Source organism: Artemia franciscana, chromosome 1, assembly GCF_032884065.1.
Source record: "Artemia franciscana chromosome 1, ASM3288406v1, whole genome shotgun sequence".
NCBI classification, from domain to species: domain Eukaryota; kingdom Metazoa; phylum Arthropoda; class Branchiopoda; order Anostraca; family Artemiidae; genus Artemia; species Artemia franciscana.
This window is the reverse complement of record NC_088863.1, coordinates 29,509,115-29,535,502: the sequence shown is the minus strand read 5'-3', so window position 1 is coordinate 29,535,502 and position 26,388 is coordinate 29,509,115. Positions and strand designations below refer to the sequence as shown.

General features: G+C 35.3%; 1 protein-coding gene across 3 annotated transcripts in view; it reads left to right on the top strand.

Annotated features, from left to right (window-relative positions):
• The window catches only part of LOC136028245 (uncharacterized), a 306,509-nt gene that overhangs the window by 268,778 nt on the left and 11,343 nt on the right, over positions 1–26,388 (top strand). For 2 of the 3 annotated variants that reach the window (XM_065705977.1, XM_065705994.1), the window contains exons 26-29: positions 1,069–1,302; positions 8,428–8,578; positions 22,339–22,507; positions 25,370–25,680. In XM_065705977.1, coding sequence (XP_065562049.1) covers positions 1,069–1,302; positions 8,428–8,578; positions 22,339–22,507; positions 25,370–25,680 — 865 coding nt within the window. The remainder of the gene's footprint in view (positions 1–1,068; positions 1,303–8,427; positions 8,579–22,338; positions 22,508–25,369; positions 25,681–26,388) is intronic. The other variant, XM_065705985.1, reaches the window with a different exon arrangement.

Genomic DNA, 26,388 nt, shown 5'->3' with positions numbered 1-26,388 from the left:
TATCAGAAAAAAATATTTAGCCTCGGTAGCCCCCTCCCCCTCATAGAATCCAGCTGCTGTTTGTCAATTCACCTTCCCTCGCCAGTTTAATATCCCTAAAATTTTGAACTTGATGACCCTAACCACTCCCAAGATATTAAGGATTGATTCCTCTAGCACCTTTCAAAAATTTAAAACTGCAATTGGTAGCATTTATCAATTATGCACTTTTGATATGGGCAGTCAAATCATTAAAAAAGACAATGCTTTGGCTGTCATGGCTAGGCCTCAGGCTTAGGCCCCGTCGAACTCAATATTCCTTACACTTCTTCTCATCGCTTCGAAGTCGTTTTAAAACCGGAGCCTGTGAATTGACCCTATCATTGGAACATTTACCGCAGCTGATGAAAGATTCACTTACTTTGGTAATTATTTTCTCTAAAGTTTTTCAGTAAAAGTTGCCTATTAAATTACATAACCACATTTAGACGTCTCAATTTCTCTCCCTCTCCGGCAATAGACAATTTTTCCGTGTTTGGTTTTGAAAACACATTTTCTGGCATTTTCATGGAAAATAAATATCAAAAGATCAACGAAATTACCCCCCTCCCCCTCCAAAAGGCACCTTTTTGGTATTTGTATTGAAAAATGCCATTTTCAGTATTTTCATTGAAAAAAATTGAGAGAACAACAAAACAACCGAAAGAACAACCGCAGTTGATGGAATCAAAGCTTTGAATGTTCTATGATTTTAAAATTGGTTTTCTAGATGCTAAGGGACGCAAAATGACGAAAAATTAACACAAAATCATTGAATCAGTGAGTTACAGAACATCTATAACCATAACTGAATTTACCTCACTGCTTGCACGCAATACCTTCAATTGTCTATTTTTTGTGCGAGTCCTTAAACGTGTGAAGGTAGGTAAGGCTGCATACAGTAAAGTGATAAAAAAAAATTAAAAATGCTTTCAATATAAATCAAGCAGTGCCAAAGTTGTAAAAATAGTAAAATGTTAGTGACATTGAAATAGATGGGGCGGCCAAGATACACCGTCATAAATTCTCATACAATTTTGATTTTGATAGCGCGCCTCAGCAAGGTGCTAGTGGATCAGTTGTGAGCAATACCGCACCAACACCAAGTATACGAATGCGAATAGTCTCGAGAGGAGGTGGACAGGACGTCGGTGTTGTTGGACTTGGAGACCCATTGAAACTACGTATTGAGGTTGATCGACTATCAGCATTTGGTATATTTGCAAGAAATGTAGAGGCTCGGACTGAAAACGGAGAAGTAATGACTTTAATTGATGGTTCTGGGTAAGCCAATTTATTTTTATTCACTTTTGGAGACTACATCTGACTATGTTGGCATTTAGCCAACAAGATGTGATTTATTTTTGCCGCCTCAAAAAACATCTAAGAAGTAACTATCTAAAATATTTTGAATAAAGAGAGTGAACTAAAGATACACCCAGAGTGCGGGAGGAGCTAGGGGCCTGGGTCCCCAAAATCCTGTATTCTACCCAACTGCTGGTTACTTCTTATCCCAGTTATCAAATACAAATAAAACGTGCCTGTCCCTAAGTATTATGGCTTCTACTGTTGAGTACCAGGTGACCAGAAAGAAAATAAAAGAAATAAGATACTATAATGTAGAAAATAAGATTTAGCAAATATATTAAATTATTAAAATATTAAAAAAAACATTGTGTTGGTATTTTCATCATAAAAAATTCCCCCCGCCGCTAGACTCTAAGAAATGGCTTTTTTGTATCTTCGTTAAAAACTTGAGAAAACAAATCTTTTTGGCAATATATTTTTGTGAATAATTATCCATATCTGATCACTCCATATTAACTATATCTGGTCTGTTTAGGTATTGTTTGATTAATGAAACAATTGCTGCATTCAAGTTTGATTATCCCATCCGTTATCAGTAAAGCACGGTTTCACAAAGAAACTACTTACTTTTTATATTACTATCTATATATCATCTGTTCCAAACATTTTGTGTTCAGGTTTCTCTAATTTTAGTTAGAAGACAAATTACGAAAAATGGCAATGGGACTAGGAGGATGGAACAAATTTTTTCCATAATTGTGACCGCTCTAGATCATCTTTTCATTCCAGGAAATGGTAGTTCACCGATATTCATAAGCAACTATAGCCACCTTTGAGCATCATCCTGAGCATGCCCTCTTTCAGCTTAATGCCCTCAGCCACCTCTGAGATATTGCTAAAATACACATTAGACAACCAGGATGCACATAGTATGTTTTAATTTTGTTCAATATCCATTTCACAATTTCTCAAAAGTAACCACAAGTAAAAGTGGACGCAGTCGGAAGTAGTTGCAGTCATAATCGCAAGGATTTGCAGGCGCAGTTGCAAGTAATAACAGCCACAAGTAGTCGTAGTCAAAGTCAGAAGTAGCCACGGAAAAATGTCAGCTTAAGACTCTCAGCTGTTTCTGAGATATTGTTGATACACGATTTTGACAACCAGGATTCACATAGTGTGTTTTGATTTCCCTGAATATCTTCCTCAAAATTTCCTGTCATTAATCGCAAGTAAAAGTAGCTGTAGTCCCAGTCGCAATTGCATGTATCCGCTCCTGAGTACACCCAGAACCAATTGCACTCTCCTTTCCCAATGACAAATCTTAATTAGGACTATATAGTATTTTTGACAAGATTTGACAAGAGATCAATGTTATCACTTGTCTCTTGAGCAGCTTTGCTGGAATCGCCAGGAATTGGTTGCAGATTTTCCCACTTATATCAAACAGTTCGTGTTAACGAACTGTAGTAAGGAGCGGCATTGCTCAATAGTAACCAAAACTCTAAAAAACGGAATTTTGACACGAACAGCTGCATCAAAAGAACTGCATTTTAATGCTGATTTCAAATATAAAAGTTTAATCAAGTTTAGTCTTACCCATCAAAAGTTACAAGCCTGAGAAACATTGCCCTATTTTAGGAAAAAGGGGGAAACATCAGCTAAAAGTCATAGAATCTTAACCAAAATCACAACATTAACAATCTACAAAAATGTGGAATTTTGTATTTTTTGCCAGAAGGCAGATCACGGATGCGTGTTATTTGCTTTTTTTTGTTTTTTTTTCCAGGGGTGATCGTATCGACCCAGTGGTCCTAGAATGTTGCGATAGGGTTCATTTTAACGCAAATAAAAAGTTCTAGTGCCCATTTTAAGTGACAAAAAATTGGAGGGCACTTAGGCCCCCTCCCATGCTAATCATTTTCCCAAAGTCACCAGAGCCAAATTCTGAGATAGTCATTTTATTCAGCATAGTCCAAAAGCCTTATAGCTACGTCTTTGGGAAAGACTTACTCCCCCATAGTCCCTGTGGGAGGGACTACAAGTTGGAAACTGGGACCAGTCCTCACATATAGTAATGGTTATTGAGAAGTGTACAGACGTTTTCAGGGGGATTTTTGGTTGGGGTAGGGGTTGAGAAGAGGGGGATATGCGGGGGAACTTTTCATGGAGGAATTCGTCATTGGGGAAGAAAATTTCCATGAAGGGAGCGCAGGATTTTCTAGCATTATTAAAAAAATGAATAATTAAATATAAAAAGTTTTTTTCAGCTGAAAGTAAGGAGCAGCATTAAAAATTAAAACAAACAGAAACTATTACGCATATAAGGGGTTTTCCTCCTCCTAATACCTCGCTCTTTGCCCTAAAGTATTTTTAGTAGTTTCAACTATTTATTCTACGGTCTTTGTGATTCAGGAGTCATTTTTAAGGAATTGCGACCAAATTTAAGCTTTAGTGTAAAGAGCGGGGTACTGACGAAGGGGTGAACCCCCTCATATGCGTAATAAAAACATGCGAATACAGAAGTTCCTTAATTAAGCTAATTCATAAGTTACGTATATATTTTACTAGTAAAAACGTTCGTAAAAAATTAAAAGTTCTAGTTGCCTTTTTAAGTAGCCAAAAAGTTGGAGGGCAACTAGGCCTCCTCCCCCGCTCCTTTTTTCTCAAATCGATTCGATCAAAACCATGAAGAAGCCATTTATCTCAAAAATAAATATGCAAGTTTCGTTTTAATTATTCATATGCGGAGAGCCAAAATCAAAACATGCATTAATTTAAAAATGTTCAGAAATTAAACAAAAAAGAATAAGTTTTTTTTAACTGAAATCAAGGAGCGACATTAAAACTTAAAACGAACAGAAATTGCTTCGTATATGAAACGGGCCGCTTCCTCCTCAACGCCCCCCTCTCTACGCTAAAGTTTTTTACTGTTTTAAAAAGTAAAGTTGAGAGGAAAACTCAAACTTTAGCGTAAAGAGCAAGGCGCTGAGGAGGGAGCGGGCCCTTGTCATTTGATAAATTTGACAGCTCTTCGAATTTTCTGGGGTGCAGCCCGCTTTGATTGAAAACTTTGCCGACAGAATTACGTTGTCTTTTCAATCAAACTCCATAATCAAGTCACATGTTCTCAAGAGGTTTCAATGATAAGCAGTCCCCTAGGATAATTTGTTAATGGACCATCTGCCTGTGAGACAGTCTGCTGACGTTGAGGCTCACAAAATTATGTTTAAGGTATCGAATCCTCTTAAGGAATGTTTTCATAGATTTGTCAAATAAGAGACGCACACTTACTCCCACCGTTTAACCGTGTCTTCTAACCAAACACTTGGAAAACTGAAACCTTGTTTCTACTGCTCTAGGAATGACGCACGGACGGATAATAGGTAGACATATCTATTGACAAATTAACTAACATCATCTTTATACAATCCTTATAAGGGGGGGGGGGTTAATGCCAGAATTGTCTCTCACTCAATTAGACTATCTATCTTGGGATTTTCTAAAATTAGCCATGACTTGTTGCCCACAACTATTCCATTTTAATTCAAACATTGAATGTCGAGCAATAAAAACATATTTTTTTATTTATTCTATTCCAGTTAGATTATGTTGCGCCTTCTTAAACGCCTTCTTAAACTAGCTTTCAGTAATGAACTAGTTTTCGTGGTGTCAACATCTAAACTAATCGGATTATTTTTCATTTTCACATACCTGATCGTCTGAAGTATGAATTTTAATCCCACTTGCTAGATCTCGCAATATTTGGCAAAATACCAGTTTTAATTAAAACTTGTGTGATGGTTTATCAAGGTGTCAACATCTATTGATTTCACATATTTGATATTCTGTGGACTTGAATGGAATGTAAGGAGAGAGGGAGAGAAGAGAAAAGGAAAAGAAAGGAAAGGAGGAAGGAGAGAGGGAAGGTAGAGTAAAGGAGCGAGGCAGGTTGATTTTAGAAAGCATTTGGTTAGTGTAAACTGTAAGACAAATTAATTTTGAATCCTGTTTTGTAGTTTATTAAGCCGATCTCTAAGTGATGGAGTTAGGCAAGAGTTAATCCAAAAGGCAGCTGTTGCTTATTTCGATCGCGATACCATCATCCAAGCAAAGAAAGTTCTTTATTCCGAACTAAGTGTTACAACCCGAATGGTGACTGACTTTAAAGATGAAGATAACATTCTTAACATGTGTAAAACTTTAGTTGCTGCTGCCAATCAAAACCTAAAAATCCCAAAATTTGCTATTCTTAGTCCATGTGAAGTCCCAACTATAGGAGAGGCCGTAATACCACAGTTGTATCCAGGATCAATGAGTTATCGCGTAAATTGGACAGCGTTCTGGCAAACATATCTCACCCTTCAAGTAGCCTCTCTGACCAGTCACTGGTCTTGCCCCAAAGTCATGACTCAATGTCTAAACCCTCGTATGCTCTAATACTAAAAAACCCTCCAAAAGAGCTAAAAGGCCCAACTGAGCGCCAAGCATTTATGCACAGTCTTTGTCCTAGCCCTGGCAGCGATGTATCAGAGCTACGCCGTGGCAAGAATGAATGGAAACTTCTCGTCTCGTCTAAAGAAACCGCTAGTCTAATTGTTGAAAAGGCAAAGCGTTCTGACCCCACTCTAAATGCTACACTAATGGAGCCTGCTTTTGTTGCGGTTATTAAACAAGTACCGGACGAACGGTACTTGTCTTGAATGGTCTTGAATTCTGTTACTGAATTTCAGGTAGCTCGTATCGTGAATACTCTTAAAGGATCATACTCTTCAGGACCAGACAAAATTCCTACAAGGGTTATCCGTGCCATTCTGCCTGCTTTTCTGTCACCATTGATTAAGCTTGTCAATCTGTCTTTCGAAAAAGGAATTTTCCCTGAATCTCTCAAGCAAGCTAAGGTTATAGTGATGTGTAAAGATGGTTCTCGGAGTGATTCTACTAACTATAGTCCAATATCTCTCCTATCTGTTTTCAGCAAAATTTTTGAGAAGGCTATCTAGGCTTCTTAGTTTTCTGGATGCAAAAAAGAATTTTTGCATGACTTCCAGTTTGGATTCCGAGCGAGTCACTCTACAGAGCATGCTTTTGCAGCTTTCTCGAATTTCATTCATTCGGCAATAGATTCTGGTCATATCCCAGCAGGTTTATTTTTGGATGTTCTTAAAGCTTATGATTCCATGACTCATCAGATTCTTCTTTGGAAACTATCGCATATTGGTATAAGATCAAACACTTTTTCTTGATTTGATTCATATCTTTCTGGTAGGCTTGTTTCAATTAATCCGCTTTTCCGGAGCCCTTCTGAAGTATATTATGGCATCCCTCAGGGATCTGTTCTTGTTCCCATTTTATTTCTGATTTATGTTAATGATCTGATTTCGGCGGTAAAAAAAACTTCAGGCCTCTGGCATGCTGCAAGCTGTCTCATCCTGATGCTCGGTCGTGTTCCAATACTTCTTCTAACGAAGATTTCTTGTTGCTTTTGCTGATGATATCACTCTTGGGACCATTGGGAGGACGGAATGTGATATCAAGTCTAATCTTGTGGCATTATTCGAGAGAGTTACTTCATGGTTTAATGCGAATTACTGGGTTTTGAATGTTGATAAGTCACATTTTCTTTTTTTTCGAAATGGTATAGCTTTCCCTCAGCTTACACACCTTCAGGTGTCACAAGGCTCCTTGTGTATACCAGAGAATCGGATGGTCCGGTTTCTTGGTATCCTGCTTGATTAGAATCTTTTATTCAGAAACCATGTAGCCATGATTAGGGTTAAGGTCTCGCGGAGTTTGGGTATCATTCGAAAACTTAAACACACATTTCCTGGATCTATCCTGAAACTTCTTTTTTTCTCTCTTGTCCAGTCATCTGTTTCTTATTACCCCATTGTAAGGATGTCTACTTTTCCGTCTACCCTGCGGTCACTTTCTGTTATGTATAATACAGCACGGCGTCTGGTTATGGACACCAACCGTTCTTCGCCAACACCGCTCTTAAGTCTACGGTCTATTTACATTATTTCTTGTGCTTCTTTTGTCTTTCATCAGCTTCACGGCAATCTTCCAAAATCTCTTCGGAAAACTCCTATGTTTATTTCTGGTTCAGCTCCATATAGCCTTCGTTCTTCAAATAATATCTACATTCCGCCTACCCCTACTATTCAATCAGATTTCAATCTCTTCATTGCTTGTCAACAGGTCTGGAATTCACTACCTTCTTCACTACAGAGATGCCACTCATTTGGGAGCTTTAAAAGGATTCTCAAGGGTCATTGAATAAAGAATCAAATAGAATAACTTTTTTTCCCTCTGAGCAGTTGATGTCCCCTGAGTTCTGTTCATGGTGTATGGTTCTCTTCTCTGCGCTTTGACTCCCAGGCCTCAGGTATGTTCTCTATGTTCAGGTATGTTCTATTGTTCTTTTTTTGTAGTTGTTGCTAATATTGTTTACCCCTTATATATATTGCTTTTATTGTAGTTGTTATTTGTATTTTTTTTGTACCCCCCCTTGTATCCCTGGTCATGGAGCCTTTCGAGGGGGAATAAGTGTATTGTAATTCCATTTGAATTGTATTTTGTATTGAATTGTATTGAATAATTATAAATGCTGATGAAGATAAAAGCTGATGAAGGTCTTACCAACACACTGATAAATGAAAATTCACCAGGGTCAGCCCCTAGCATGACCAAATGGCACATATTCTTTTTTCTTTTGAAAAAAGGACACAAGACATTGTTACTATTTGGAATTTATTATCCAGGAAATTTTTTTTATAACCTTTAGTCATTATGTTTGATCTTCGTAACCCCGTAATAATCATTGAGAAATATAAATAAAACAAAAAGGTAAAGTTGCCAAGTAGCACACTAGCCGGGAAATCGTTAATGCTACTTAGATATTTTGTATCTAATGGGTAAATTGTATTGACAAATGAACAATCCTCTCTTGGGATTTGTTTCCTAGCAATACGTTGGACCAAAAAGCGGTTCCTTGTCAAGATGTTATATTTAATGACTATAATGAGCATGGTTAAGAGATTTCACTTAGAAACTAATACTTAACAGTGGCAATGAGGAATAATCTTCTTTATCTATTAATAGGTGCCCAAGAGATCCGTCCATCTTTCCAGGGCTTTCTGTCGACAGAAATGGTAAAGACCTCTTTTCTGATTTCCGGGCATTTAGATTTCCGTCCACTGCTACTGTCCATTTTGCAGCAACTGTTGCTTTCTGTCCTGACAGGTGTGAACCGGTAAGTTTTAAATCTTGTTTTGATTATATCATTGCTCTCTTTGAATAGGCCTGAAATGCACTTTTTGGTGGATTCTTACAGAATTCTGTGGCTAAACCTAATTGAAAATACCATCAAAGGGTATTCGCTTACGTAATTAAATAAAAGCAAAGAAAAAAGAAAAAAAACATTCTGCTCTGCTGTAATACGATACTGCCGAGAATGTGCAATCATGTTTAAGCAGAGTAGAGTTCAAAATGAGTGTCCCATAATCTACCTTAAGTCAAGTTACGAGCCTGCATGGAATTAAAAAGAATGGGTTATATCCCGTGTATCATAACTGAAGTTAAACACCACGAACTTGGAAATTGCATTTAAGGTAACTGACACAAAACAAATTATTGAAAAGAAAATTTTCTCTATGAATGTGAAATATGTAGGAAACGAAAAAATTTTTAAGCTAGGCTGAAGGATTTTCCATTACAGCTTTCCATTTCCCTATATCACTTGATATTATAATGTTGCTTAAATTTTAATATAAAAATTCAAAATGGCGTGGCCAGAACTGATCTATAAAAACATAAGTTGATTTATGAGCTTCAAAAGAAAGCTGTGCTAATATATCTTTTTTTTTTATTTAATAGATCACTTGTTCTTTTTTTAATTCATTCACCCTATTGACTTATCAAGATTTGAAATGTACAAAATTTAGTACATTTTAAGGCAAAGACATAGTACATACATGTTCTTGCTCGTAAACATGATGAAGAAGCTTATACTTATATACATTTTGCTTCGAATTTTGTTTTACTCTTATATTGTGCATTTTAATTTGTCTATTTAACAGACAAAATAGACATAGCCACAAATCGGGAATGACATTATCTTAATGCTTTTTTAGATGATCTCCATCATAAAAAGCTTGAAATATACCCACAAACGTAAAAAACAACTAATAGCTGATTACAAAAAGACTTAGGTGGTATTATCTAGGTGTTGCGTTCAATTTATACTTTCTCGCAAACAGGAACAACAGGCTTCATCCCTTTTGACACCCAGCCTCAAACTTAGGACAAATGTGGCATTGCAAACAAATTACACTTGACTTTAGTAACAAAAAGCTTAACAATGATTAAACGCCACTATCTCTCAAATTCCTCCCTTGAATGATCAACGCTTGCATTGACAGCCCACTAAGGAGATGATGCGAGAAATACACATCTTAATTGAGCTAATCCCTCACTGGGCAACATAATGAAACTTTTTAGCTAATTACCCTTCTAGTCATAGGCAGTATAATAGCGCCGCCTAAGTAAAGAGCGATGTGGGTACAATGTCTTATTTATTTACTTATTTTTATCTTTTTGGTTTTTTTTTGGGTTTAGATCAGGGCACTTCGTATTGAAAGAGTTGTCGTAGAAACTTCAAAAATTGCTCATTCAATCGGAAATTGAAAGGGCTAGAGCCCTTTTTAATAGTCAAAGGTGATTGGAGGGCAACTGAAACCCCTCCCACGCCCACCATTTCTCCAAACGTATCAAACAAAATTTGAGATAGCCATTTGGCTCAAAATAATTAAAAGGTACGAAAATTATGTCTTTGAGCATGACACCACCCCCCACAGTCCTCAGGGTAAGGGTTGTAAGTTACGCCCTGGGGACATATATGGTTTGTATAGAAAGGGTGATCGTATATGCTTCGGAGAGGGTTCCTTGGATTGGTAATCAAAAGTTCTAGTATCCTTTATAAGATCCAAAGTAATTGAAAGTAATTGGAGGGTGGATTGCCCCACCCCACACACCTCGTATTTTGTTTAAGTTTGACTCTTTGTCACAGTTCTACTTTTAAAAACCATAAAAAACTTTAGCGTAAAGAGTGGGACGTTGAGGAGGCGACAGACCCTTTTATATACAGAATAATTTCCTTTTGTTTCATGTTGCTGCTTACTTTCAGTTGGAAAAACCTGTTTTGTCATTATTTAATTTCTGAACGTTTTTGAATTAATGTATGTTTTGATTTTGGCTAACCACACAAGAATAATAAAAACGAAATTTCAATATTATTATTTTTTTGGCTCAGTGGATTTCTCATAATTTTGATCGGACGATTTTGATAAGAAAAGAGGGGGGGAGGAGGCCGAGTTGCCTTCCGATTTTTGGTTACTTAAAATTGCAATTAGAACTTTTTATTTTTTTAAGAAACGTTTTTATTAGTAATAAATATACGTAACTTACGAATTAACTTACAAAACAAACTTCTGTATTTGTATATTTTTATTACGTATATGAGGGGTGTCGCCCTCTCGTCAATATCTTGCTCTTTACACAAAAGCTTGAATTTTGTCCCAATTCTTTAAGAGTGACCCCTGAATCACAAAGGCCGTAGAATAAATAGTTGAAATTACAAAAAATACTTTAGCGTAAAGAGCAAGGTATTAAGGAGGAGACGGATACCCTTATATATGTAAATATATCTGTCCGTTTCAAGCTTTAATTTTGCTCCTTACTTCCAGTTGAAAAAACTTTTTTTTATGTATTTTCTCATCGTTTTTTTTAGAAATGAAGAAAATCCTGCGTCCTCTTCATGGAAATTCTCTTCCCTCATGACAAATTCCTCCATGTAAAGATACTCCCACATAATGCCCTCCCCTTGACCCCCCCAAACGCGAAAAAAGTCCCCCAGAAAACGTCTGTACACTTCCCAATAACCATTACTATATGTAAACAATGGTCAAAGTTTGTAACTCGCAGCCCCTCCTCCGGGGACTTTGGGGGATTAATTCGTCCCCAAAGACATAGTTATTTGGTCTCCCGACTATGCTGAACAAAATGGCTATCTCAAAATTTTGGTCCAGTGTCTTTGGGGAGAATGAGCGTGGGAGGCGGTCTAGGTGCCCTCCAATTCTTTGGTCACTTAAAAAGGCACTAGAGCTTTTAATTTCCGTCAAAATGAGCCCTCTCGCGACATTGTAGGACCACTGGGTTGATACAATCACCCCTGGAGAAAAACAACAAATAAACACGCATCCGTGATTCTGGCAAAAAAAATACAAGATTCCACATTTTTATAGATAGGAGCTTAACACTTCTACAGTAGGGCTCTCTGATACGTTCAATCTGATGGTGTGACTTTCGTTAAGATTTTAATGGCTTTTAGGGGGTTTTCCTTCCTATTTTTAAAATAAGGTAAATTTTCTCAGGCTCGTAACTTTTGATGTGTAAGACTAAACTTGATGAGACTTATATATTTAAAATAAGATCAAAAAACGATTCCTTTGATGTAACTATTGGTTTCGAAGTTCCGTTTTTTAGATTGTCGGTTACTATTGAGCCGGGTCGCTCCTTACTACAGTTCGTTACCACGAACTGTTTGATGTTGAGGGAAGTGTTGTACTAACTCAAAAGTCATTATTTGCATACAGATTGTCAAAAGGGTACAAAAAAGGAATAACTGGGTATATTAATTTGGGAAATTCAGGAAATCATAAGGAAGACGATCAAAAGGGCAATATTTGCTTGCTGTCAATACTGCTACAACTACCATCACTACTACTACTACCACACTGCTCCATTTACAGTACTAAGGGGAAATTAGAACTAAATCGAAAGACGCTATGTGCAAGCACGTTGTCAAAATAGCGTACCTCAAGTATTGATTTGGGTATTAAGTTGAAACTTTCAGAGAATACTTAAAGAAGAAGATCATCCCACCAAAAGGCATATGTGCACACTACTGCTAATACTACTGTTACTACTACATTTACTACTACTGCTGCTGCTGCTACTTTTATTGCAACTACTTGTAGGGCTAAAAGTATTGAGATGAAAAACTCAAGAAGCATATGAACATACAGGTTATCACAAGGACACATCAGCAATGGCATACCAATGACTAATTGTTTTAAGTTGAAACTTACGTAACTTGATGAGGGGAAAGTTTAACTGACCAAAAGGTAATAGGTTAATACTTTACTGCTGCTAGCAGTACTACCGCTATTAAATAATGCTATTAGTAATATCAATACTACTACTGTGAGTACTATTACAACTATGCCTAAGGGTATCCAGGTGAAATGTTCAAGAAATTTTGAGGGGGGAAGATGAACTGAATCAGAACACGCTCTCTGTATGCAGGTTGTCAAAGGGGTGTAACAGCTATTTCTTAGAAACAGTTTGGTGTGTGAAGTTCAAACTAACAGTGCTTGTTTTGAGGGATGTTGAACTAACCAAAAGAAAATATTTGCATCCTAATGCTACTGCTTCTAGTCATACTACTGCTACTGTTACTATTACTTCTTCTTCTATTACTACTACTGCCACCAATGCTTAAGCTACTACAATTAATTCCATATCTTCTTTTACTGCTACTGCTATTAAAACTAAGGATATTAAGGCTGCTAAAACTATTGCTACTGTGCAAGCTAAGGGTATTAAGACGAAGCTCTCGAGGATTTTTTGGGAAATATGGAATAAAATCAAAACAAAGTGTGAGCATGTCGGCTTTCAAAAAGGTGACAAAGCAATAGCCGAAGAACAAGTTATATTATTAATTTAGGCCTTTAAGGGTAAGTTGTGAGGGATTTTGGACTAGCCATAAGACACTATAGATAGATAAGTGTATTTCAGAAGCCCAAGGGCCATATACACACAAAAATATAAATACATAACAAATAAACAAGGAAATTTTAACGACAATACAAATTACAAGCACGGACAGAAGCAGAATACAACGCGAAAATACATAATCTACTGACAATATAAATTAATCATATATTAATCATATAGTTAATCATATAAACTTTCCTTCTTACTAAGGATTTATCTATATACACTCCCGCTCGAAATATTGTAATTGTGTTACATTTTGCAGAATACCAGGAAGCATCAAATTAATCCCAAGTATATATTTTTCCCGTAAATTAAAGAGTACCGGACATTTCCGGAGAAAATGATCCGAGTCTTCATATTTACAAAGGGGACAAACATACCGCCTATCAGGACCAACTATCTTTTTTTTTGGCGAATATTTTGTGCCTGTTCTGGATTGGAAGACAAATCGCCCTAAGATGAATCCAACAACGAATGTATACTTTTAATGCTACCACTACAGTTAATGTAACTAATGATGCAAAAGGTATTGAGCTGAAACTTTTAGGGAATGTTTAGGAGTTTCAATTAAAGGAAAAAATTATGCATGCAGGTTTTCAAAAGGGCATGTAAGCAATATCATAGGCAGCACCACTCTATAATAGCTTGAAATATCATTGAAGCTTTAAAAGGAGCTAATTCATTTCAAAATTAATAAGTTCTGGTGCCCTTTTTGAGAGTAAAAAGAGATTGGAGGGCAGGCACCTTTTTTCTCAAACCCATTCATTTTCTAAGTGCATCCAGTCGGAATTTTCAGGCAACCATTTTGTCCAGAAGAGTAGAATGGTCCAGATGCTATGTCGTTAGGGATATTAGGTATGTCAACACCGCAACTATGCAATTTGCCCACTATGCTTTAAAACTAAATGTTGCTTTAAAATAAATTAAAAGGCATTGTGCTTATGGTTGCCAATAAGAAACCTCAGCAATATATTGAGAATGACTGGGGCTATTAAGTTGAAACTTTTGAGGATACTACTATTATTGCTTCTGCTCTTACAATTTAAAATAAAAAGTGTCATTCCGGTCAGTATAAAAATGTAATAAAAAGTGTCATTTTTCCGGTCAGCTTCAGAAGCTATAAAATTTAATTAAAAGATACTGTTTGCGTCAGGATTAAAAATTTTTGAAAAAGTTTTGCCAACTTACAAATAGCAACCCATACTATGGATTCTTATAGAAAAAGCTGAAAAGATGTGAAATGTTGAAATATTGTAATTTTCGTTCGTTTTGAGTTTCATTTATTTATTGACAGTGATCTGTGGTAGTTTTACGCTTGGAAGATTATTTTACTTTATTTTAGCTCACTCATGGCTTAATGGTGCTCTTTACTTTTCTTTGAAAAACTTGTTTTTTGGAAAAAGTATTTGAATTTATTTATAATAATAAATCAAACCTAATGAATTTGGTGGAGCCTATTTTTTTTACAGTTTAATATTTTGGAAGTTACTTGAGTGAATACTTAGTTAGATCTCTTAAAAAAATAATCTTGAAATAAATATTGCATGGCCCAGCCAGTCAATGATTTTTCAGTTCTGTAAAAGAGTGCTTTACATGGATTCTTTTTTATAAGGAAAATTAATTTCTACCATTTTCAAAGATAATATCCTATCTATGTCCTTTTAAAAGAGTTAAGAGGCGGGAGTTGTATAAACATCTCGTGGAATAGAATCCTTCGATCAATTTATTTTCCTTTTTTTTGCTCTGAATAAAAATGTTTTGTCTCTAAATAAATAAGCTTCTGTTGCGTTTTATTCATAATTTTTCTGTGTCAAAATAGTTACATCCTTTTGGTAAACTCACTTTCTACGTGGTACTCTTCAGGTATCATTAATAATGTCGGTTTGAATTAGACGAAAATTTTTTCTTACTGGAGTAAAGAGCGAAGTTGTAACTTAAAATGAAGAAAATGATTGTTTCACAGTCTATGCAACACGTATATATATATATATATATATATATATATATATATATATATATATATATATATATATATATATATATATATATATATATATATATATATATATATATATATATAATCCACAAAAACCGGATGAATCAGGAAAAAACAGGAACAAATCTCTTAAGAAATAAATAATAAAAAATAAAAGACTGCAAGAAATAAAAGACTAAATTCTATGGCTTTCAATAACATTTTTACCTGTCACGATATCGATAAGTTTTGGTAGGCGTATACAATTTAAGTTTTTCTAAAAACTCTCAAGTAAGCTTGTTAATCTGAATGGAAAATCATAATAGGTTCAAAAAAATTATACTTGAATTAGGTTCGTCAGAAGAGAACTTCAATAGAAAACTGCTTGTTTAAAATGTTGGCTACTATGTGCAGTGGTTCGCTCTTTACTAGGTTACAACAATTGCTGCAACCATGATGTTGCTTTAGAAATCTTTTGTGTGCAATCTTCCAAAGACAAATGGGGATGCTATGGTAAAATAGAGATTTGAATTTCTAAAATGCTTGTCATTGTTAATATTTATAGGTTTCCGGTTTGGTTAAAACTAGCGATGTAATTTCAATAAGTGTGTTCCAAGATCTTTTTCGATATTAATGTAACTCAATAGAACAACTTATCTTTAACCAATAAGAAAATCATCTTAATGAGTTTCATATCATTAAGGAATAGTTGCTCTAATAGATAGCATTATGAACTTGCTCTGATGTGTCAAGAAACGTTTTACTTTTAACGTTGATTGTATACCTAAGAAATTTCAGTGGCGACTCTGGCCTCTCTTGCGCCTGGGGCAAAATCTTGATTAACGTGCCCTTCCCCTGTCTTCCAAAAAATTTACAGGCCAAACTTTAACAAAACTTTCATTTATTATCAGAATTATTTTCAATTTATTTAAAAAGTAATGATTTATTTTTTAAGTTAGTTTTTTGTTTATTCTTTAAATTATTTAATTTTTAAAAATTATTCTAATAATTATTATTTGATTGTTTTTAATTTGTAAATTTATTTTTATTTTGATGATTCATTAATGATCTACTAATCAGTTATTTATTCATCAGTTTCATAATCAGTTTCACTTTCTACTTTATTTCAATAAAAATGAAATTTCAAAAATTGCAAAATGATTACCGTAATGATTATTAGATTTTTTATTTGAAATTTGCGCCCCCTAAATTTTCTGTACCCGGGGTAAATCTCCCCTCTGTCCCTCTTCTGAAACTGCCTCTGAGCAATTTATACTGCAGCCAATTTTAAGCTTCTTTTTGGGTCCTTGTTTAGATGTGGAGATAGAAATATTGACCCCTTCTCAGATACTAATACTCTACATTAAAGGAAAAGAGTTTTGAAGGTAGATGGAAAGAAGCAATGTTAGCCGTGCTGGTAGAAGGAATAACAAGGGTTAAATTTGAGGATTAGAGGTAACATAAAGTCAGACCTATCTTCTGCTGAAGAGTTTAATGATTTTAAGGAAGACAATCTAAATCCCATAGTCAGGTTTAAAATTCAAATAAAACTAATATACAGACATGTCAGCTATTGAGAGACAAAGTCGGGACAACGGTGGTTTTTAAGATTTATTTCATGCAGCATTGTTGAGACTTTTTACAATCTAATATTGACATCCAGCTTTTGAGAGAAATCTAATGGAAGATCCTGAGGTCAAGCTTCCCCCTAGCTTAATTAAAGCTAAATTTGTGTAGTTTTTCTTCCATTAATATGAATATCTCGAACAACTCCTCCCTCCTCGTTTAGCCTAGTTGCTATTTGATTTAGTTTGGTTTTAGATAGATAGATAGATAGATAGATAAGTGTATTTCAAAAACCCGTGGGCCATATACACACAAAATATAAATAAATAACAGACAAGCAAGGAAATTAACAACAGTACGAACACGCACAAAAAAAAAACAGAATTCAACGCAAAAAGTACCTAATCTAACTACAAAAGAAATTAATCATATAAAACTTTTTCTTCTTATTAAAGATTTTTCTATATATACTCCCACTCGAAATATTGTGGTTGGGTTACTATTTTGTAGAATACCCGGAAGCATCAAATTAATCCCATGCAAATAAATTTCCCGTAAATCCAAGAGCACCGGGCATTTCCGGAGAAAATGATCCAAGTCTTCATCATCATCTTTACAAAGAGGACAAAGATACCGCCTATCAGGACCAACTATTATTTTATTTTTGTCGAACGTTTTTTGCCTGTTCTGGATTGGAAGACAATTTGCCCTAAGCTGAATCCAACGACGTAGAATCATAGCCGGTAAATTAAGTTTAAAATAAACTTCCTCCCCAAAACTAGGTTTTGCCTGATTATAATGTTGTAGGGTTGTAGAATCAAGAACCAGCCCTTGCCAATGCTGAATTTCCTGACTCTCTAATATAAATCGTACCTGGCTTTCTAAATTTGCTGGTACATCGCGAGAGCAAAGACCATTATTCCATAAATAAGGCATTCCTACTTTTTCTAGTAATGATTTAATTTGGGATGGCCACGAGGTTTTTAAACCACATTTCAACATCTCTTCATATGCCACTCTTACTAGTCTATCTTCATTACTCTTAGTTAACTTCAACCAGAATCTAAGCATTAAAATATACCTGCGTAGCTTTAAAGAAAAAAGGCCCATATCACCTTTCAGAATCTGTGAATGAATTGTCTGATGTAAACCAAACACTCTTTTATAGTACTGGAGCCGAAGGGACTCCAGTTGCTGCACCGTTTCTCCACCCCATATCTCTGCTCCATATTCTATTACGGGTAAAATTTTTGTGTTAAATATTCTTTTATGCATTTTTAGGTTTTTGATCCCCATTATCGTCGGGTTTCTAAATATAGCTGACATGGCCACCCTACCTCTCTTAATTATTTCATCAACATGACTCCTTAGGCTTCCATTTTCCGATAAGATAAAGCCTAAATATTTTATTCTTTTACTTATAAATAGTTCCTTATTATTAAATTTAAACGTATATTTTTCATCGTCCCCAACCTTCCTTTTTTTAAAAATAACAACTTCGCTCTTTTCAGTATTCAGCCTTAACTTTTTTATATGCAAATATTCTTCTATGAGATTCAAAAGAGTCTGTAGATCTTGCGGTTTATTAGCCACCAAAGCAATATCATCTGCAAATAATAAGAGAGATAGTTTTTGAGTCCCTAGGCTGACTTTCGGAGCCCATCTATTCTCTAGAAAATTAACAACATCATTAATAAAAATATTAAACAACTTAGGTGAAAGGGTGCTGCCCTGTTTTACTCCCCGCTTAATATCAAAAAGCTTCGAAAACCTATTACCAACTTGAATGATTCCACTCACACAAGTATACATGCTCACTATCAATCTAACAAATGAATGGGGAAGGCCAATATTTAGCATGGCATCCTTCAATAACTCTCTGTCGACACTATCAAAAGCCTTATGGAGATCCAGAAATCCCACATAAAGACAAGTTTTACCCTTTCCATATTTATCTATTAATGCCTTTAAAATAAACACACTATCTGTCGTCCCATACCCTGTCCTGAAACCTCCTTGTTCCTCATGTATTAAATTATTTGTATTTAACCAATTGGAAAGCCTGGTATCTAATATTTTCTCCAAAACCTTACTTAAAGCAGGGACAAGTGCTATTAAACGATAATTTTCATGAGCCTTCGGGTTTCCTCTCTTAAAAAGTGGTATAAACAATGATGTCTTCCAAGCGCTTGGCCATTGCCCTGACCTTAACACCTTATTACAAAGAAGAACAATTATCGGTATCAAAATGGAAAGAAAATTCTTAAATAACAATATTGGTATACCATCAACACCCGCAGCAGTACCACCTTTTAACTTCTTAAATATTGACTTAATCTCTTGGCCATTCACATCACCCACTAAATCGTAATCATGTTCTCTCATGGGATAAATAACCATCTCTGGGGTATGCGCTACCTCCTGAAGATCTGCACAAACACCTTCTAAATTATTTAGGTAATCAGGCCATGAATCAGCTTCTGGAACAGCCTGGGTATTAACATTTCTCCTTCCACTATCATTCTTTATATAGCCCCAAAACTTTTTAAAATCTTTATTTCTAAAATCATCAGCGATATCCAGTTTCTTCTTATGCTCGTACTCTTTTTTTTTTCTTTTTATTAAACTTTTATATTCTCTTCTTTTATCTTTATAATTAGCCAATTTTAGACTTTGATCTTCCGCGCTATCCAATTCATTCAAACGATTTAATAAATATTTTGCTTCTTCTTTCATTAACTTGCAATCCAAGTCAAAATATCCCTCATTCTTTTTTAATTTTTTAGTTAGGCCACATGATTCTGCACAACTGTCCATTATTTCATTTAACAGCATAATTACACTATGTGCATCTTTTTCATTGTCTTCTAACGCTTTCAAATTATTTTTTACATGCGAGTCCAATAGCTCCCTTCTAAATGCCTCAATATCTTTATCTGTTAAATCATTTCTAATTCGTTTTCCTAAACCTATTTTTCTATAATCCGCATTATAGAAATTTCTTAGTCGTGAACCGTGTTTCGCAAACTGCCCAATCTTCACCTCAAGCATAATAGCTCTATGATCAGATCCAACTAAATCTAATACTCCCATATTTATTGATTCAGGTACAAGTTGCGTATTAATTAGCACATAATCTACAACACTTGGAGTTGGACCCGAAAGGCAAGTGAACTCGCCCCTACCCTTATCCTTCCCAAACCTACCATTCGCAATCATCAGACCATGTTCCCCACAAAACGCCAGGAGCTTTCTTCCCCATACATTTATTTTTCTTTTTTCATTCTTGTTGCTTCGTGGTATTCTACAACAAATTGGGACAAAATCACCTAAATTTGGAATCAACACATCTGGGATCTCAGCCTCCAGGCCGGTATAAGCATTGAAATCCCCCATTAACACACGATCCAGATCTTTATAACTTTCTTGTATTAACGAAAATTCTTCCCCTAAAATTTCCCAAGTATTTTCTCGATTGTACGAACTATTCTGTGGAGGTATATACACTACACCCAAAATTAATTGCTTCCCACATTTCAATTAAATAGACAGCCAAAGCAAGTTTTCAGATCTACTACTAATTCTCTCATAGCCGTCAATAGCAGATGCTTTAACCAAAACCAAAATGCCACCATAATGTCTATTATTTCTTGCTACATTACGCACGGTCTGTTCAACGAAATACCCGGGGAGAGGTGATATAGGAGAACAATCGTTCCATGTTTCAATCAGCGAAATCACATCAAACGAAAATAAATCGTCATATAAATAGGTCAACTTATCACGTAATCCTTGTATGTTCCATGACACTAGACTCAGTATATGGCCCTCTATATCCTATGTTTCTACGCCTTCTGTTAGCACGTTAACATCACTAGCCTTTGGTTGAGATTGCTCGTTACTAGTCTTAGTCGGGGGAAAGGCAACATGATAATACTCACGAGTGCGGTTATTTATATCCGCTAACTCACTTCGGTGTTTATTGTCATAAAAATCACGTGAAAAACCACCACGATGTCTATCATTAAACTTCTTTCTTGGCGAATGGCTTCCTTTGGGTGCTACATTACGAGTACCTGGTCGAAACAAGTCATTTGGGCTGATAATAGCACTAGAAGGTCTTTTAGCTGTCGATACTGCCTGAGGAGTGGTGGTCGATGGTACTAATGTCTCAGTATCACTATCACTGGCATCACTAACTAGCCTCATCGGAATATTATTGGGATCATTTGGGAGCCTAGCACTAAAGGGTGGACCAGAATTTTGTACTGGCTTCAAATTACGCTTAATCTCGACTATTGAATTTCCATCATACCTGAATATTCGGCCTTCGATGAATAGTTTGTCACCTCGTAATTTTGCATCACGGCCATCATTTTGCGCAGTAGTTAACATTTCCTTTAAATGTTTACAGGCCTCCCTTTGTATAGCTGTGTAATCCGGAGCCACCGATAAACCAAACCTTCTTAATACGGAGCTGTTTCTTAAAATATAGTCTCTGATTTCAACCGAGTTTAGCTTTACTACTATCGGCCCTGATTTCAATCTAAAAATGTCACGTATATCACTTCGATTTATCCCGAGAGACGGCATAGTACGATTTAATAACCCCGTTATTTCTTGCTTCAGAGTATAATCGCCGAGTTGTTGAGGGGTGTAATTATAGAAGATTAAATTCGTTCTTTTCTGCTCTGCTTCGAGCTTGTTGGCTCGTTCATAAGAGACTGCTAGGTTAGATTTCACATTTTCCAGCTCTTTTTTAATTTCATCATTTGTCTTAGCATTGTTAGATAGCTGCGTAATAATGTTACTTAACTGTACTTGTATGGCATCAATGCTATCCGAAAGTTCAGGAATCGTATTAACTTTCTGCGAAAGCACCGGTAATAAATCCAGTTTAAAATTAATTTCTTGCAAGAACTGGGCACTTTGCATTTTCTCGGCCTCTCGTGTTTGGACTGCCATTTACACCCTTATAAACTTATCAAAGTGCAAAATGTAAAACCTTTATCACTCCTTGATTTGATCCAGTATCGTTAATTAGCAATAAGACTTTTTTTCACCATTCGAAAAAAATCACAATATTGGCTCAAAGCCACGCGGGAGAGAAACGTTATTTCAATCTTGGTTTAAACTAGTTAGTTACACAATTTGTCTAAATGTAAGCATGGATGTTATCCGAAAGAAATGAAATCTGGTTTTGTTGTTAACTCCTTGAACTCTGAATGAAAACTGATTTTATTCCGAATGAAAACCGGTTTTATTCGTCTTCAAACGAAACCTCCGACGCAAAATAAAAGCAGTAGCCAAAGTAAAAGTAACCAGCCCTCCCACTCCCTAAGAAAACCCTGGATCTACTATTGATTCTTTTCTGAATTACGCAGAATACAAAAATTCTAGAATTTTAGTTCGATTCCATCCTGTCGCGTAAGAAATTGGAACAGTAATTAATCCTGCTTATGAGACAACAAATCCTTTGACAAACACGCCGTGATTTTTTTTTTGCGTGTATGTGTATGAATGTCGTGTTTTGCTACTTAATTAAAATTTTTCAGTGATGTTGGTCTAATTGTGTTGATTAGAAGTTAATAGTTTTGCTTGCTGAGTGTAATTTTTTCATTATAAATATTTAGGTAAGGTGTAGCGATATTGTGGAATCATACGGAAGACGACGAAGAGATGTCAAAACATTTGGCATAGATGTTCATTTCAATTCTTCAAGTAGACTTCTTGGCATTGCAACAAAAAATAATATCCATCACAAAAAAAGTGGCCCAGGTGACTATAATATTGCGGTTCTTGGTAAATATTTGAGTAAATATGTTGTTGCCTGCATTGTGTCTAATTTATTCATAACTTATTTCCAATTCACCATTCTACTTTCTTTCAAAGAATAACACAGATCCAGCTCGTTTGAAGTTACTCCATCCATATATAAGTTTTCCAAAAACGTTATTGAAGTAAAAAAAAAAAAAAAAAAAAAAAAAAAAAAAAAAAAAAAAAAAAAAAAAAAAAAAAAAAAAAAAACCATAAGAAAACACTCTTTCAAATGTCAGTATTGTTTAATAGTAAAATTTAAAGGGAATAGAAATGGTGATATTATAGGCAGCACAGCAGTATTGCTTAATAAAGGAGCAAGTGGCTTCCATTTATGACTTACTCACTTAAAACTGAGTCTCTCCTGCGCCATCTCTGGCACATAGGGCATCGAAAAAGCCTTGGTGTACATCTCAATAGTTGCTGAGGCTAGGATGTCCTTTCACTAAGGTCGTAGTAGAGCCTATGCATATTAATGATCACGGTCGTACTTGCCCCTGAGCGTGTTTCTTGGTTTCCCTCTGTCAACACCAACTGCCATTGCTCAACTTTGTTTGGTATTCTTGATTCCTCCATCCGGAGAACCTGTCCAAGATAACTCCATTTTTATTCTTCACCACTTTGGAAATAAGCGGCTGGCAGGACTTCCAGAGAGCTTCAGCGCTTATGACTTTTTTTTACCGTCCGGACGTTGAAAATGCACCTCAGGCACATATTTTCAAAAGCAATTATTTTTATTTGTCTTTACATCGAGTCTACGGCACTCGCTATCATAGAACAGATGTATCTGTTAAGAAGTTGCAGTTTTAAGGGAATAGAGTGCCTTTTTAATCTCAGACTAGTTTGAGCTTATTGAAGACAGTGTTTGCCACACCTATTCTTCCTTTTTTTCTCACTTTGTACTTTACCTTTGTATTCAACCCAGCTTCCAAGGTGTTTAAGTTCATTAACTTGCTCTGTTCTGTGATTTATAGATGTCAATTCAAGTGGAGAGCCTAATTTTACCATGGATTTGGTTTTGTCAATGTAGATTTTCTGTCCGATTCGACCTTTTGGACCTTTTGGAGCCTCTGGCTCATACTTTCTAGAAGTGCCACGTCATCAGCAAATCACTGCTTAGACGAACGTTACTTCTGACTGTTACTTCAAAATAATTCGTTTCTTCTAAATGTAATTCATCAAAACAACAAACAAGAACGGTGATAAATCCCAATAAACTATTTTGAAGTATCTTGTTGTTCCGTTCTCCGTCCTAATGCAGCACTCAGTGTTTTCACATAAAACCGTAATCAGGTTCATTGTTTTCTTGGTAACACCGTAATACTAAAGTATTCCCAGGAGATTGTATAGATCCTCTGAATCAAAGACCTTTTCAAATTGAATGAAGATCCCATAGAGCTTTTTGGACCACTCATTTGCTTCTTCTATAGGGGTTCTTAAGGTTCGGAGGGGAATCATTCCATTGAAAATGAAAAGTTCTAGTGCTCTTTTTAAGAGTCAAAAGAAAATGGAGGGTAACCAGCCCCCTTCTTGCTTACTAACAACCTTCTTATATCCCCTTCGTAAGACATCTGATCAGAATTTTGAGATGAAAATTCCGTTCAAAATAGTCAAAAGGTTCAATAAATAAATATGCCTCTAGGAAAGACATAACCAGTTTATCTTGTTTTAAGTTGAAACCTTGTGGGAATGTTGAAGCGTGCAAAAGGGGGGATGGGGGGGTTGAATTGTGATTTGGAAAAGGGTAGAACTAAATCAAAAGACAGTATGCGCATCCAGGTTATCAAAATCTCATATATACAATATTCTGGGAACGAAAATAAGCCGTTGAAATAGAAACTGTAAGTTTTTGTGCTCTATTCAAGAGTTGGAAGTGATTAGAGGACAACCAGTTCTTTCCTGTGAGTTTTTTTCGTTACTGTTCTCCCAAACTGAAGTTTTCAGGGAATCTTGAGGAGAGGGATTCAAGTAACTCTTGAAGTTTTTTCAATCACAAAGACTAAGATTTTGCGTTTTTTCATTAATCCTTTTATTTCTTCCATAAATTATAATTTTTTAAAAGTATTAATGTTTTGGCACGTCAACTTTTTTCCGACCTATCTTGTTATATATGGTTTTTTGTGTCTATTTTTAAATTAGACTCTGAAGGAGAATTTGACCCATGTAGACTTGTGGTAACTATTTTTTGGATATACATCTTATTTTCTCTATCATAGAAGCTCTGAGATATTGATCCTTTTTGTTTCATAAAAGTTCAAACAGGGATCAATCCTCTTAAATGGAAAGGCAGTGTGGTCTTCGAAATTATCTGATCTTGTTGTAAAATTTTTAAAGCGCAGCGTCGTGCCAAATCAGTCAATTTTTATTATAAACAAGGAATAGGGACATTTAAATAGATTTAAAATCTGTTTATCTGTTTTTAACATAAAACAGCGTAAAATCTATTTTTTTTAACTTTTCAGTTCAACAGCTAAAATCTAGAATATAACCAAAAAGTTTAAATTCAACATGGTTTGGCCTGAAAAAAAAATCTCATTGGAAATTATTGATGATTCTTAAAGATTATTAGACACGGACAGAAAAATAGCCACGAAAAAGACAGCAAAAAAGTGGAATTTATACTAAAAATAAATGGTAAAATATGATACTTGTTAGTCTCCTGAAAATCCGAAAAATAGATCTTATTACGTTTTGTAAAATTAGAAAGATAAAAACAGTTAGGATTTTATTCGAGCTACGATTATTGCAATTACTACAATTAGACGCAAACTACGATTACTACAATTTTATTTCTTGACAGGATAAATACACTTTTCTGACTTCTAATATTTAATTCTCTCTCCGAAGGCACAAACAAAATCATGGAAAAACGAAATGATTCTTCTCCAAATGAAAATGTCAATAACACGAAGAGAACAGTAAATTCTGACAAAGTCACTGAAATATCAGATGTCAAATATGGGGGAAATCTTGGTTATTGGCCTGGTTTGTCGAGAGATGGAAATATATCAGAGGTTGGAAAAAATTTTCACCTGACTTATAATGAAAGCTTCAACTCAAGTTCTGCTTTTGGAAGGGAAAATATTAGCATAGAGACTGAAACAGAGTTCATGCATGCTACGCCGGCAGTGCCAGATGAGATGCCTCTGCAGCTAGTGGTAAGTCAGCGGTTGGTCATGGTGCTAATATATATACACGTATATATATATATATATATATATATATATATATATATATATATATATATATATATATATATATATATGGTGTGGCTTCGCACCACGCTAACACCAAGTTGGTGGGGGCACTTTGCGCCCCCCACCAAGCCCCCCCGCCCGCGTAAGTCATTACGCGCTGTATTAGTTACGCGCAATTGTAGTTGTGTCTCTGTGTCCCCCCTGTGAATATATATATATATATATATATATATATATATATATATATATATATATATATATATATATATATATATATATATATATATATATATATATATATACTAGCTGTTGGGGTGGCGCTTCGCGCCACCCCAACACCTAGTTGGTGGGGGCGCTTCGCGCAACCCCCCAAGCCCCCCCGCGCGCGTAATTCGTTACGCGCCATAATAGTTACGCGCCATTGTAGTTGTGTCCCTATGTCCCACCTGTGAATATAGATATATATATATATATATATATATATATATATATATATATATATATATATATATATATATATATATATATATATATATATATATATATATATATATATATATATATATATATATATATATGGTTTTAACTACGTAAAACTTGCGAATATACAACATTCTTTGCTGTCCCATTGTCTTTGCATATAAATAGATTGTCAGGTTTACCGACTCT